The 13,708-nt window shown below is 37.8% G+C and overlaps 3 protein-coding genes and 1 long non-coding RNA gene across 9 annotated transcripts in view; 2 read left to right on the forward strand and 2 right to left on the reverse strand.

The window, feature by feature from the left end:
• Positions 1 to 13,708, reverse strand: part of LOC133521176 (uncharacterized) — a 293,381-nt gene that overhangs the window by 218,886 nt on the left and 60,787 nt on the right. The gene's annotated exons all lie outside the window — the stretch shown is intronic.
• On the forward strand, positions 53 to 1,836 carry LOC133521174 (protein lin-7 homolog C). Its single transcript, XM_061855985.1, has one exon. The coding sequence runs from the start codon at positions 205 to 207 to the stop codon at positions 799 to 801; it is 597 nt and encodes a 198-aa protein (XP_061711969.1). The 5' UTR covers positions 53 to 204; the 3' UTR covers positions 802 to 1,836.
• Positions 1,826 to 7,601, reverse strand: LOC133521164 (RING-type E3 ubiquitin-protein ligase PPIL2). The gene is made up of 9 exons (XM_061855975.1): positions 7,446 to 7,601; positions 7,156 to 7,375; positions 6,387 to 6,696; positions 5,648 to 5,772; positions 4,882 to 5,026; positions 3,957 to 4,105; positions 3,416 to 3,567; positions 2,725 to 2,914; positions 1,826 to 2,294 (listed from the first exon to the last, which is right to left on the reverse strand). The coding sequence occupies exons 1-9, from the start codon at positions 7,475 to 7,477 to the stop codon at positions 2,070 to 2,072; spliced, it is 1,548 nt and encodes a 515-aa protein (XP_061711959.1). The 5' UTR covers positions 7,478 to 7,601; the 3' UTR covers positions 1,826 to 2,069.
• LOC133521175 (ubiquitin-conjugating enzyme E2-24 kDa) lies at positions 7,880 to 12,520 on the forward strand. 6 transcript variants are annotated; one of them, XM_061855987.1, is made up of 5 exons: positions 7,887 to 8,037; positions 8,279 to 8,473; positions 9,039 to 9,356; positions 10,384 to 10,531; positions 11,941 to 12,520. In XM_061855987.1, exons 3-5 carry the CDS (start codon positions 9,042 to 9,044, stop codon positions 12,036 to 12,038), a joined length of 561 nt encoding a protein of 186 aa, XP_061711971.1. In that variant the 5' UTR covers positions 7,887 to 8,037; positions 8,279 to 8,473; positions 9,039 to 9,041; the 3' UTR covers positions 12,039 to 12,520. The 6 variants fall into 6 exon arrangements, with proteins under 6 accessions (XP_061711974.1, XP_061711970.1, XP_061711971.1 ...); XM_061855991.1 differs by having other exon boundaries at positions 7,889 to 8,037; positions 9,064 to 9,356; XM_061855990.1 differs by lacking the exon at positions 8,279 to 8,473 and having other exon boundaries at positions 7,880 to 8,037; positions 9,064 to 9,356.

A 13,708-nucleotide genomic window follows, 5' to 3' on the forward strand; every position in this document is an offset into this window, starting at 1 on the left:
ATTTTAAATTTATTGAACAAAATATTTTAAAATTAATTGTTATTATTTTATTTCACTGTGTAGTGTGGTATGCGTACATTATTATATAAATGTAGTTTCTGAACGTGCGCACTTATTCATCTTTCGTAGTTGTATCGATTGAATAAATAAAATAAATTCTTCGAGATCCCTGGCTTGTGAACAGTGCTATATTTATAAAACAATATGAGCACTACAGGAGAGCAGTTGACTTTAGCCAGGGACATAAAGAGAGCCATCGAGCTGTTGGAAAAGTTGCAACAAAGTGGTGAAGTCCCAGCTACTAAACTCGCTGCCTTGCAGAAAGTGTTGCAAAGTGATTTCCTGAATGCTGTTCGGGAGGTATACGAGCACGTCTACGAGACTGTAGATATCCAGGGCTCGGCTGACATTAGAGCTTCAGCCACAGCCAAAGCGACCGTGGCTGCATTCGCAGCCGCCGAAGGCCATGCTCATCCGAGAGTTGTAGAACTCCCGAAAACCGAAGAAGGTTTAGGTTTCAACGTAATGGGTGGTAAGGAGCAAAACTCCCCTATATACATCTCCAGAATCATACCTGGTGGCGTTGCTGATCGTCATGGTGGACTGAAAAGGGGAGACCAGCTGCTATCAGTTAACGGCGTGTCCGTGGAAGGTGAGAATCACGAGAAAGCTGTAGAACTACTGAAGCAGGCTGTTGGCTCTGTAAAGTTGGTAGTGAGGTACACTCCCAAAGTTTTGGAAGAGATGGAAATGAGATTTGACAAGCAGAGGACTGGTCGCAGACGAACCAACTATAATTAAAAAGACTCATGCTTGATGTTCAAGCTGTCTTGTCATTTTTAGGAGCACTGGAACAATTTGTTTTAGTAAAATAGATCCTTATTGACAAGTGTCTTAAGGCCACTTGCACCATCCCACTAACCCAGGATTAACTGGTTAAACCAGAAGTGACCAGTATAATTTAACACTGGGTTAACACTTTAACCACTTAAACCCGGGTTAGTGAGATGGTGCAAGTGGTGCTTAGTATGTTATTTATTTGTTAATATTTGACCTAATTTTGACAACTGCCATGCATATTTTTTACATGCAATATTTATGCACTTTAAATCATGGTTCAATATTGGATGTTTGCCCTGTAAATATGTATAAGTGAGAGACACTTGAAGCTTCCCCACAATAAATTAAAACTGATGCATTTACTTGTATGAGTTGAAATGACCAGCTGTTGGTTTATGATTATGAAGAGTTTGTCCAGAATATAGTTTGACAGGAGTATGTTCAGGATACAGTGGATGGTACAAGAAACAGTTTGTACCAATGTTGTGTTTGTGAAGTGATAATTCTCACTGGGTCACCCCTACATCTGTGTGTGCAAAATGGGTATGACAAATTATCAAATGATTATTGTTAATCCCATAATCAAAACAAATTTCACCTTTGGTCACACTTTTTACCTGGAGAGCTCTGTTTGCTCTTTACATTGCTATTTAGGCATCCTTGGTATTGAAAAAGAACAATTATAATCAACTGTTATTGAATCTGTTGAAAATGTAAAAAATAGTATTATATGCCTTATTTATAAGTCAGTAATAGTTTTGTATCATTGATGCCAAATATATTTGACTCAATTTACTATAAAATGTTTAGTTGTATTAGATTGAATGCATATATTGTACTCCTATTATGTTAGATGTTAAGAATATTATAACATGTTAACTTATAATTTCTAATCTACTCAATTTATAAGTCATCTATAATGATATTATGAAATGGTACTTAATTGTGTTTAAATTATATGAGTTACACAAATAAAACAGGAAAATAAAGTCATAATTTGGTTTTATTTTACAAATATTTACAACTTATGAGTTACAAAATTGTTATTTAACTATTTGGAGTCCAAGTCACAGAGTAGAGATTGATATTGTTATAACAGAGTGCTAAAATCCAACGCAACTTGTGCCATCATAATAGTGTAGTGAAAATGGTATTTTTTTACTCTAGAGCTCTGTTATAAAGCCCTACTAATTACATTGGGTATAATTACTCAAGTTCATGTTTCTAATCTACCAAGCATCAAAACTTCCAAACTTATAATTTCCCTCTTTCTTAGGCTTCTTGGCCAGAGTCTCATCAGGCCTAGCCTTGCTGCCGGAAGTTTCCAGATTTAGGTATTTGCCTACTCCGGTTCTAAATACTTTGAGAGGTTGTGTGGAAGCCTTCTTAGGCTTCACACCTCGGCCAGCCTCTTCTGCCTGTTTTTTTAGTTCTGCTGCTCTCTCCTCCATAAGCTGAAAAAGAGAGAGGACACTGAACATGAAAGGATTTCATGGGTTTCATTTTCAAATGTATTTACAAGACCTATCAACAGCCTTGGAGAAAATTGACCAGAAAGGCTAACTCCTAATGTTTCTATCTTAGTGAATGGTATTCAACAAAAGGCTCATTTTATTTGGTGGCCCTGCCCCTGGGGGGGATCAAAGATAGCGTACAAACAATCATTGTAATTTTTTTCTAACTATAGTTCTCAAATTCCTCAATAGGCAGGTCCACACTGACCGAGTATATGCATGAGGCAATTCTCTCAAGGCCAGTATAGACGTCCTTCATCTGAGGCCGCGCGCGCGTTTTCCTCGGCCGAGGCACGTCTACACTGGCCGTTTTTTGCGTGAGGAAATTGCCTCGCGCGTATGCTCGCTGTGTGGACCCGCCTATTAATACCTGTTCTTCAGCCTCAGCGAACGGGTCGACGAAAACCTGTGCAGCCTCAATAATAATGTCATGTATGGGCCGGTCCTTGTTGTCCACTCCGATTTGCTCCATGGTGTTGAGTGTGTCCACTCCGCCAACCAGCTTGCCGAATATCGTGTGCTTGCCGTCCAATTGCTTGCACGAGCGGAATGTGATGAAGCTAGAATAAATATATTTAAAATAAACATTTAGACATTTTAATGAACAGGGATGTTTACTGTACTTATTATATAACACCATCATTATCATCAATGGCCACAACATTCTTGTCGGATGGTCGAAATAAAGCACCAAATAATTATTAGTAAAACGAACAGAGCAGTTAATAGTTATATTTCACAACAAGTACACACACAAGTTCAAGTAGTTACAATTTCTATTTAACCTTTTGATTGCCAAGAACCCCTAAAGGTGTCGTGTGCCGTCGTGCCCACAGCGCCAAGGACTCCTATAGGCGTTATGGCGGACGCCTTCACACTTTCGAGTAAGGTTTATAGTAGCTTGCTTGCGCCCGTGAGCTTGGCGTTTGAGTGAAGTTTCAAATTGTAATTGTCTTACAGCGCTAGCTACTGAGCTTCGTTCTAGCTTCATTTATTTTTATTTGTAGTCAGAGGGTTAGTGTTCTCAAAAGACATGATCTTGCATGATAACAATAACTTACAACTGCGATCCATTGCTATTGGGCCCCGAATTAGCCATGGCCAGCACGCCGCGCCCGGTGTGGGACAGGTTCGGTCTGATTTCATCTTCGAAGGGCTTCTTCCAGATTGACTCGCCACCGAGACCCGTGCCAGTTGGATCGCCGCCTTGGATCTAAAGAAAAGTGTTTCTTTTGAACACGTAGTAGGAAAATGTTCTTTGTATAACAATTTTTAGCAACGAAAACCAGTATCAGACATAGATACGATAAGTAAATGTAATAGTAAAGTATAATGTAATTTCAGCATATCGTTTTGAAATGAGAGCATAATTTCGATTGTATGGAAGCGGCAGTTGGCGGCGGGTTCATGTGATCCTCAAATCTATATATATTTTATTGGATTATAATACAATTGACATAGTTGAAACTGTTTGAAACTCTTTAAGGAACTTTGATACCGTGATTTACAAAGCAACCACCTTTATCAGCGCCATCTTTTATCACAAAAGCAAATTAGCTATTCCAATTACCACAGTAGATGTCGCTAAATTAAAGAACTCACCATAAAGTTCCTTATAGACCTGTGGAATTTGGTCCCGTTGTAGTAGCCGTTGTTGCAGAGCTTTATGAAGTTGTCGCAGGCTTTGGGCACGACGTCGCAGTACAGCTCGAAGTTTAGGGGGCCGTAGTTGGTGATCAGGCGGACGTAGCCTGTTTAGAGAGTGGGTTGATTCAAATAGGTAACGAATGCTACTACGTTTTTCACTCAACAACTAGAAGCTAAATAGCTGCTCGCCTATAATTATATAATTATATAATAATAACTAACCCATTCTATTTGGCGCTTTTAGACTGCAGTGGAAGTCCACGGCATCGGCCCTTTTGTACCGTCTACGAAATATACGGTAAAATAGAGGACCTAAATGTATGAAATCGTAGGCAGTCGCTTTTAAAGACCGTGACTGCCGACGACATATGTATACTATTATGAAATACATGTTCTTAAAATGCAATCTATTAGTAATTTAATTTTATTAAAATATAAAGGTGACAGAGTTCCCTCGGAGGCACTTTGTTCGCTGTCAGGGTCCTTCTTTTTGTCTCTTAACCAGTCACCACTCACCACACTACTTTTCTACATATAACTGTCGGCAACCCGCTTGTAACACTAGTTGCGTCTTTATAGGCTGCTGTGTCCGTTTACCCAGGCGGACCGTAAGCTTATTTGCCATAGGTAATACTTGTATAAATGTTGACCACTAGCGCCACCATACCGGTGGAGTAGTGAGCATAGAACTGTCTGCCACCTGAGATTAAATATACCTTTCTTCTTGACCCTCTCGGACTTGACGTCATCGGCAGCAATCAGCAATGATGGCGGTCTCATGTACGGTCTCGTGCGCCATTGCGGTGGATGTGAAACTAGCGCCACCATGCCGGTAGAGTGGTGAGCATTGAACTTGTCTGCAACCTGAGATTAAACATACCTTTCTTCTTGACCCTATCGTACTTGACGTCATCGGCAGCAATGATGGCGGCCTCGTGTACGGTCTCGGGCGCCATTGCGGTGGATGTGAAACTAGCCGCCACCATCCCAGTTGAGTAGTGGGCTGCATTGAACTTGTCTGCTACCTAAAATAGTCCATTACAAATTTAAAATTTGTTGCATCATATGATTAACAATCTATCATCCACATCCTTATATCAGTGTTTTCCTAGTTGCATCCTAAATAAGTATGCTTTTGGTAACTTAAGCGGAAAATTGTGTAAAACAGCCACTGTACGCTTCGCACAGCAGTATCTTGCGCGCGAGATAGATTACCCTTCTTATTCTAACTGTATTAATCAGAGAGGGACGGGTAGTCTATCTCATGGCAGGATACTATCGGGGGCACTCCTGTGCTAAGCTTACTGGTTTTTACATAAACTACTGACATCTGACTCTCTAACCAACGAAGCAGGAAGACAAGCTTTGTTGCTCTTAGTACTATTAGGCCGGCTACAAGACTCATTTTTGCAAATATTTATCCACTACCTCTATCAGACTATGATAAGTTGGCAGCGATTTTGATAGTCCAGACTGTGCAAGTGTTATTTTAAACGTCAAACTTCTATGAAATTATGGCATTATATTTGGACAAGCTGGGCTATCAAAATCGCTGCCAACTTAGCTTGATCTGACTCTAGTTACATAGCTATCTTATGCCTGACAAGATATCATGTTTTGAAGATTGTTTCAACAAGTACACATACCTCCTTTTTAGTTTCCTTTACTTCAGGAGCCTTATAATCTCTTTCCAGCTCATTAAGAATATCTTTAGTCTCGGCCGAGACAGACTTGAGTCTTGCATGTGGATCCTTTCTCAGTGCAATTTCCTCTGGAATACAATAAAATAATTTCTAACTTAGTAAACAAATAAAAACTTGGTTTATTCATTAATTAATTTATTATTTGGAGAACCAACAGCTATCAATTGCACAATAGTTATATATGTAAATAACAAAGAGCCAATTATAGGTTCCCACCAGTAGCAACAGGGTTTAACTTACAGTTTTGGTTTATTTTTACAGTTTAAAACATAATTAACATGGATTTAACATTAAATTTATCATTATCATAGTTAATTTTGTTGTACCAGATATTTATTTATTTATTTAATTTCTACTGTTATAATCTGTATTGTATTTGGTGAATAAATTTTACTTATAATTAACATGGAAACTAACAAGTAACCTTTCAGGAATTATATCTCATTTTCTGGATCTTAAAAACCGGAGGGGTGTATGTGCATCCTCTTGGACTCATAAGGTGCCTGACCTTTATATACCCTACATTGCCTTTTATATAGAAAATAGGCGGGTCCACACAGGCACCACGCTCGGGCGACGAAAACGCGCGCGTCGCCTTAGCCGAGGCACGTCTACACTGGCTGGTTTGTGCATAAGGAAATTGCCTCACTCTGTGTGGACCCACCTAATAAATAGAACTTACCTTCTGTCTCAACTCTGAGATTATTTTTCACATGATGAAAGGTTGATATATTGAATTTGCCGAGATGGCTTGGATCCTGTATAGTTATTATGTCAGATCGAACAAAAGGTGTATCATTGACCAAATCCTTCCAGTTCTTTCCCTTAATATTAAGTTGTTCCACAGCTTCGTATGAGAACACATTTCCCGTAGTCCTGATTGCCACTATATGTGAATTCTTAGTGAAGTTCTTGAACAATACTGGGCAATGGTAATCATCTTGTGCATTTTTAAAGAAATTTAATTTGATCAATGACTTTACATCTGCTTTCTGGAAAATAAATGTATAATTGTTGAAATTAGGAGTTTTTCCCACTAATGGAATGCATTAAGTATGTGAGAAATTACAGAGCGTTTTCAATGCGGCCCTGTTTAAAAGAGAGGTATGGGCATTGTAAATGTCATCTCGCTTTATGTGGTAGGGCACAGCACAGCGGATATCATTCCAGATCTAGAGCAGAGCCCAACTGGGGAAGTACAGAAAACTGCAGAAAAATAACACTAGACCCTAATCAGTGTTGTGTTCCTGCCAGTAAGTAAGGTTGCCAGAGCTCTCCTCTGGAGTTGCAGGCGTACATAGGCTACGGAGACAGCTTACCATCAGGCGGTAGTATAAAAAAAAACAGAATGATAAACATCGGGATCCAGATGGCAGTAAAAGTACACAGAGGTTAATTTTGTTTGTGCACAATCTCTTCATGATCACATTTGAAAAGGTAGACATACGTACCTTCCCTGTAACTGGGTTGATTTTAAACTTTTTTATAAACTCCAGGAATGCTTGGAGCTCGAACACATTTCCATCAGCGTCGCAGTAAGGGTCTTCGAACGGCTGCAAGCACAGGCAGCAGTGGTCGAATGGAAGCCTCTTGAAAGACGTGTCTTCTTCCACAGCCGTGCCTGAGCGCTTGCCCCCGTACAGAGTTGTCCACTCTGTGTACGTTAAGTACCTGAAAGCAATATTTAGTTGTATAAATGGTGTTTACACGAAATATTCCAGCGGTAAAGATTGATACAAACATTTTGTCCTTTTGATGCTGTCTTTTACCCATTTTGATTGATTTACAGTTATAACGTATACGAATAACTTAATATTTTTAGTAAATTATAAAATTCAGTATTGGTAACAACAACATACGAATATGATATGAATCTAGATATGAAAATAAACATAAAACTTATAATTATGTTCAATTTCAAAGAATGAACTTTATTGCGTACTTATTAATGTCGTCTTTTGCATAATAAATTATTTAATTATAGAACAGAAAATTATTTAATTTTTCATGGAAACTCAGCTGATTATCTGTCAATTTGACATTGACAGTTAAATTCTATCTAGTCTATGGATTTAGACAAAGTTTGTTTAAGTAAGTCAAAAAAACGTTAGAATAGTATAAAATGATGGGGCAGAGCAATACATTTTTTTGTGATCAATTGTAGTTGGCAACACACCGGTTCTTTTCAACAACATGTCGGAAAGTGGTTGTGCATTGTGAATTATTATAATATTTAATCCTTAGTAAATACTAGTAGATTTCCTTAAATAAACCCTTTTTAGTTTATAATTAATGATTAGCATTAATGTAATAACTAACATTCATAAAAAATAGTAAGTTAGTTCAAGTTTTATCTGAGTCTGTGTGTAGATCTTGGTTGTTTGTGTTTGTGAGGTGATGAACAAATGGATGAAGTGAAAATGTGGTAGCGGACGATTGAAGCTTTGAAAGGAGAAAAAAAATAACTTAAATCACTAGATTGTTTATAAGAGGTAATTTATTCGTTATGTGTTCTTTTAAATAACATATTGTTTCATCTCGTGGGAAGATTACAGGCTTATTTGCGCTTTGCAGTGTGGGGCATCTAACAGGAGTTCACTCATTGCATTTCTAGGAATCAGTACATTTTGTAGAAGTTCTCTTCTCTCCTGCCTTTTGTTCATCCGGTGACTAGTCATTCATAAGAATTAAATCACCAGTGAACTTTAAAATAAATAATAATTTTTCGGATAACGCTAGCTCACAAGATGGCCGACTGTTATTCGTAAGGTACAAAATAAATCATTTCTGTAACGTATCGCTCATTAATTTTGATTAATTTTGTTAAACAGGCGTTAGAAGGCCTTTGCTCTTTTACATTTATTATATTGCTACAGTTTGGTTCCTTATGAACAGAGCTATGGCAAGCCTTTGTTCTTGTTGTTTTCCTTTAAAAAAACTAAAAAAAATCCATTTTCAATTTAGATATATTATTAGTACGAACTTAAAATGAATGAGTGCTGTCTTTTATGCAACTGCTGTACATTAGGATTTGATGATGCAACAGTGTATTTGCGTGTTAAGCATAAATTTGTATGTTTAGTGCTGTACCATGATATTATTGTATAGTTACATTCATGTTTTAAACATTTTATAGTTGTTGTCATGCAATTGGACAAATATTTCATAGGACAAAGGTTTACATTTTGTTTGACAGTAGATTTTTTATTGATTTGCTGCCATTTTAAAGTCCATCAATTCATGTGTGCATGCTATAACAATTTCATTTGCCTTCACCTCATTGGCTTTTTAACATAGCTGTAGTGTAGCAGTTTTACTTGTTTGGTGCTTTTAGATAATGTCTGGTGCGTCTGGTTCAGGGAGTGGAGCAGGACGTGGCCGGGGCTCCAGCACTGTAGCAGACAACAAAGAAAAGGAAAATAAACCCAACCCTAAAATGTCGAAAGCCCTGGGCACCTCGGCGAAGAGAATCCAGAAGGAACTGGCAGAGATCACACTAGACCCCCCTCCAAACTGCAGTGCGGGCCCTAAAGGAGACAATTTGTATGAATGGGTGTCAACTATTCTTGGGCCTCCTGGTTCAGTATATGAAGGAGGTGTTTTCTTCCTTGACATTCATTTCTCACCAGAATACCCTTTCAAACCTCCTAAGGTGAGTCATGTTTAGACATGCAGCTAACTGAAAATATTAGGAAAGGTGCCCGTTTAGTTACCTATTTCGGGAATGCAAATTAGAGGCCAACCGGGTCATCAACTTTTGTTATATAAAGCGGAGATTCAACCGTGGAGTACTCTTCTCTCTTTGGCGACATTGGCTCACTTTGCCTGTTCTACCATCTGTGCAATGGGGAACGCTCCGAAGAACTTTTTGAATTGGTGCCATCATCTCGTTTTTATCACCAAATCCTCACTTCTTAGATACATGGCACACCAATAATAAGCCGGCATGTTGCTTGTTTCTTCCCAGAACATGCAGAATGTGGAATGAGTTGCCTCCTACAGTAGTTAACAAGTATGAAAAAGGTAATTCTTATATGGCATTTAAAGAGCTGGCGATCTATCTGTTTAAATTAGACATGTAGAATTTAATATTTTACTGGATGCTTATCCAAAACTGGGATCTAGTGATTGTTTGAAAATGGAGTCCAAGATGATTTCAAAATAAATAATTCATGGTTTAACTGCTAAATTCCCAGCATTTCAGTGTTGTGAGGTACAAAGGCTGGCAACACACAACCTCTGGGGCTATATGGTAATCACTGCTCGTTTGCCAACTAAGTATATTATAAAAATACAACAGGTTTTCCCTTCAAAACAATGATGATCATATTGAATCAAAGCACATTAAAAAAATGCCAAATCTTTAAAATTTTATGGACAACTCTCACTAAACTAAAATAAAATTGTTACCATAACAAAATTGTACTCACTCAAAAAAATTGTTTCTAAGACAGTTACACTGTGTCTTTAAGTTAGTATTTCTCCACACTGTCCAATAAAAAATCTGGTACATGATTTTTATTTTATACTGGCTTTTACTCCCTGCCAATTTGGACAGGGTGAATTCGCCAATGGTGGTGTTGGCCTTCACACGTGAGGAAAATGTTTGGTATAATGTTTTGCGCTTGCGTTAGGTGGGAAAACCTACATTGTTAATTATTATCATTTTAAATTTGCAGGTGACATTCCGGACTAGGATATACCACTGTAACATCAACAGCCAGGGGGTGATATGCCTGGACATACTCAAGGACAACTGGTCCCCTGCACTCACCATTTCTAAAGTCTTACTATCTATTTGTTCCCTGCTCACTGACTGCAATCCAGGTTAGTTAATGATACCAAATTTTTCTGTATTGTAATGTTAAATTATTAGCCTCATATCCTGTAGATAGATAGTGTACCTTAAGCCTCAAAAAAAAAATAGCTCAGGATACATAAGTTTTTGGCAAAATTTCATCTTTGGTACTTCATCTTTTATTGGTGACTGTACTTTTCTTTCCACAGGCAATGAATACTCACTGAGATAATTCTAAAGACTCCAAACACAATTAGGTTGTGTTGTTTTATCAGTCTATCACCGAGTTTTTTATGGCCATCTCCTGTCTCCATCGTCAGATCAGCTTGATGGTACTATAATATTGCATTGTTACCTGACTTACATTTTTATTATTATTAAAGCTTTATTTGTTCTACAGTCAGATTGTTGTTATTTATTTTTTATTTCTTTAACTTTGTTTTGGGGCTGACTGTGCAGATCCTATCTGCTGGGTGAAAGCCTCCTCACTTTTTCTCCACTAATCCCTGTCTTGGGCTTTTTGGAGCCAGTCTTTTCCTGCGACGGAGTAGATGTCGTCTATCCACTTCTTTTTGGGCCTTCTTTGGAGCCTCCGTCCTGCAGGTCCGGTCCATTTTGTTGCTACTAATGTCCATCTTTTGTCTTTATATCTGGCTACATGACCTGCCCATTGCCATTTTAGATGAAGAGCTTGTTGAAGAGCGTCTCTAAGTTTGGTCTTTTGACGTATTATTTCGCTTCTAATTTTCTGTATTTTCCTTATATTCAATATACTTCTCTCCATAGATCATTGAAAGGTTACCTGACTTACATATGTATGCAAAATTTCAGCTCAATCAGAAACCGAGAAGTGGGTCAAATTTGACTTCCTAGATTTGACCCACACAAACACATACGTACTAACGGGGCAAGTTAAATAAAAGCTTGTAAAAAGGAATAAAAGATCAGACAAGAAAGAGAGAGAGATATCCAGTAGATTTTGAAATGAATTCCGTAAAACTATAAAATAATGCTAGTAAATTTTATGTGGGTTTACAGTTTTTTTTTTACCTTTCAAGTTCATCCAGCTCCAAAAGTGCATCGCCACATTATGAATTAATTGATGGAAATTTCATTCATAATGTGTGTGTGTGTGTAAGAATAAAAAAAAAAGTAGATACATATACAAAAGAAAGTTTTTTGGAATGATAAGCCTAAAGTTATATTAATATGTGAATAATAATATAATAATAATATTGAAAAAAGTAGCTTTGAAAAAGGATTTCAAAGCTATCATGATGAAATCGAGAAGCTTTGAAGCTGCATTTCAGATTGATACCGTTTTGGGAGCAGTCTAGCAGCTGTATGATCTACTCGTCATAGTTACTCTGATTTACCCAATAACGGCACAAAACATCCCTGTAATATAGTAACTTTGAGCAAGCCTCCTCTGTTCCAGCGGACCCGCTGGTGGGCAGCATCGCGACGCAGTATCTGCAGAACCGCGAGGAGCACGACCGCATCGCGCGCCTGTGGACCAAGCGCTACGCGACATGATCGCCCGGCCTGGCCCACTCGCACTCAGCCCATACCATTCTGTTCTCAAAATCCACCCTCCACGTTAATATAAGCTTAAAATGTTTAACAGTAACCAGTTTAGCATATTTTGCGTAATTATTGGCGTCCCGGACGCGACTCCCGACTACAAACTAGGTTCGCGATGTGCGTGTTTCTTATAACGGCTTATTCATTTTTTTGCAATTAATGTGATGTATAAACGAGTTTAAAATTGTCCAAAACATTAATCTAAGCCTTATTTACTAAATGATCTTTTTTGTTAATCGTTTCTTATGTATGGATACCGAATAATTTTCTAATGAATTCGTAATTTTAGGTTTTACCAGTGAATTTGAGTCAATTTTCCGCGATGATGCGATGATCTCAGACACTTTGTACTGTTACTGCTTATGTACTGTCGGACTATCTCTGGCCGACTTCTATGTTATAAATTAATAATAAATCGTAGATTATCTCTATAACGATTTTTGATTTCAGGGTATGAATTATACATTGATTTTGTGTGATATAAAAATGATGAAACACGCCTGGCGTGCTTAACGGCCCGATTCGAAGAATGATTAAAACACGTTTAAGATCTTGGAAATATATTCAAAAGATCGACAACTAAACGACATCAAAATTGACGTTTATTTCGATTCCGCTGTGATCCCTATAAGATCTATCTACGATATTTCTAACGTCAATGTGACATTGGTTGCCCGAATCGAGCTGCTTCCGTGAAATATACGACATGCAAACGATATCTAAATGAAAACTTATCTAAACCAGAACTTATCATTATCGTATCTCATTCTTCGAATCGGGCCGTAAAACTGGATCGTACCAGATGCCTATGCAGCATTGTTCTGGCTTGCTGCTTAAAAACATGCTCGAGCACACCGCGGTTGTAATGTATGGAGCTACATATCGGAAATGATATACCATCTCTTTATAATTCCATAAATTGCAACCGGCTTGTGCACGTTGCATTTCTGTTTAGAAAACTGGAGGATGCTGTCTATGCTATGTTGTGGTTTGGCTTTTACTTAGGGGTAATTGCACCCTTTAGCTCACTATTTTTTTGCACGTAAGTCGTTGCATTCACATGTATTATGCTGTTCTGTGCGATAAGTGATAGTGAACTAGAGGAGCAGTCCTAAAAGAAGGAAGAAATAATGGACTCCTGATTACTTTAAATCACCCTCATAATTGTGTTGACTTTGATACAAGGTACAAATAATTGATTTATTGTTGAACTCTCCAGTTACGGATGACCGAAGATAAAAGTAAATTTCTATGAATGAATCCTATTAGGTTGCGTATTTTAAACTAGTTTTCTTTATTTGCGTGCAATGGTTGAAAAAATAGTCACTCTTAATTTGAAATGTATTAAACATAATGAATGTTAAATGACTGATGGTCCAGCAATATTTCCAAATTACGGTATCTATATTACTTCATAGTTTGTTTGAAAGATTGCTCTATCGAATCGAGCAATGATTGGTAAATATAGATCAGGTATACTCAAGACTTTTTTTAAGACGGCCACAAAGACTATTTTGCCTTGTAGCCCCGGGCCGCAAGATGAATTTGCTTAAAGGTGACGTGCGGACGGCAAGGTTATGTATCTATACCAAGATCACCTGGCGGGCCCCTAAAAAAACCCG

The sequence above is a fragment of the Cydia pomonella genome, chromosome 9 (genome assembly GCF_033807575.1).
Source record: "Cydia pomonella isolate Wapato2018A chromosome 9, ilCydPomo1, whole genome shotgun sequence".
NCBI lineage: Eukaryota > Metazoa > Arthropoda > Insecta > Lepidoptera > Tortricidae > Cydia > Cydia pomonella.

Bases quoted from the DNA above. Each gene is read 5' to 3' on its own strand.
- LOC133521174 (XM_061855985.1), top strand. From the start codon at position 205: ATGAGCACTACAGGAGAGCAGTTGACTTTAGCCAGGGACATAAAGAGA.
- LOC133521175 (XM_061855986.1), top strand. From the start codon at position 9,042: ATGTCTGGTGCGTCTGGTTCAGGGAGTGGAGCAGGACGTGGCCGGGGC. The intron at 9,357-10,383 runs GTGAGTCATGTT...TTAAATTTGCAG, and splicing joins ACCCTTTCAAACCTCCTAAG to GTGACATTCCGGACTAGGAT. The intron at 10,532-11,940 runs GTTAGTTAATGA...CCTCTGTTCCAG, and splicing joins GCTCACTGACTGCAATCCAG to CGGACCCGCTGGTGGGCAGC.
- LOC133521164 (XM_061855975.1), bottom strand. From the start codon at position 7,477: ATGGGTAAAAGACAGCATCAAAAGGACAAAAT. The intron at 6,697-7,155 runs GTACGTATGTCT...TTTATTTTCCAG, and splicing joins TCAACCCAGTTACAGGGAAG to AAAGCAGATGTAAAGTCATT. The intron at 2,295-2,724 runs GTATTAATAGGC...TCTCTTTTTCAG, and splicing joins TCGCTGAGGCTGAAGAACAG to CTTATGGAGGAGAGAGCAGC.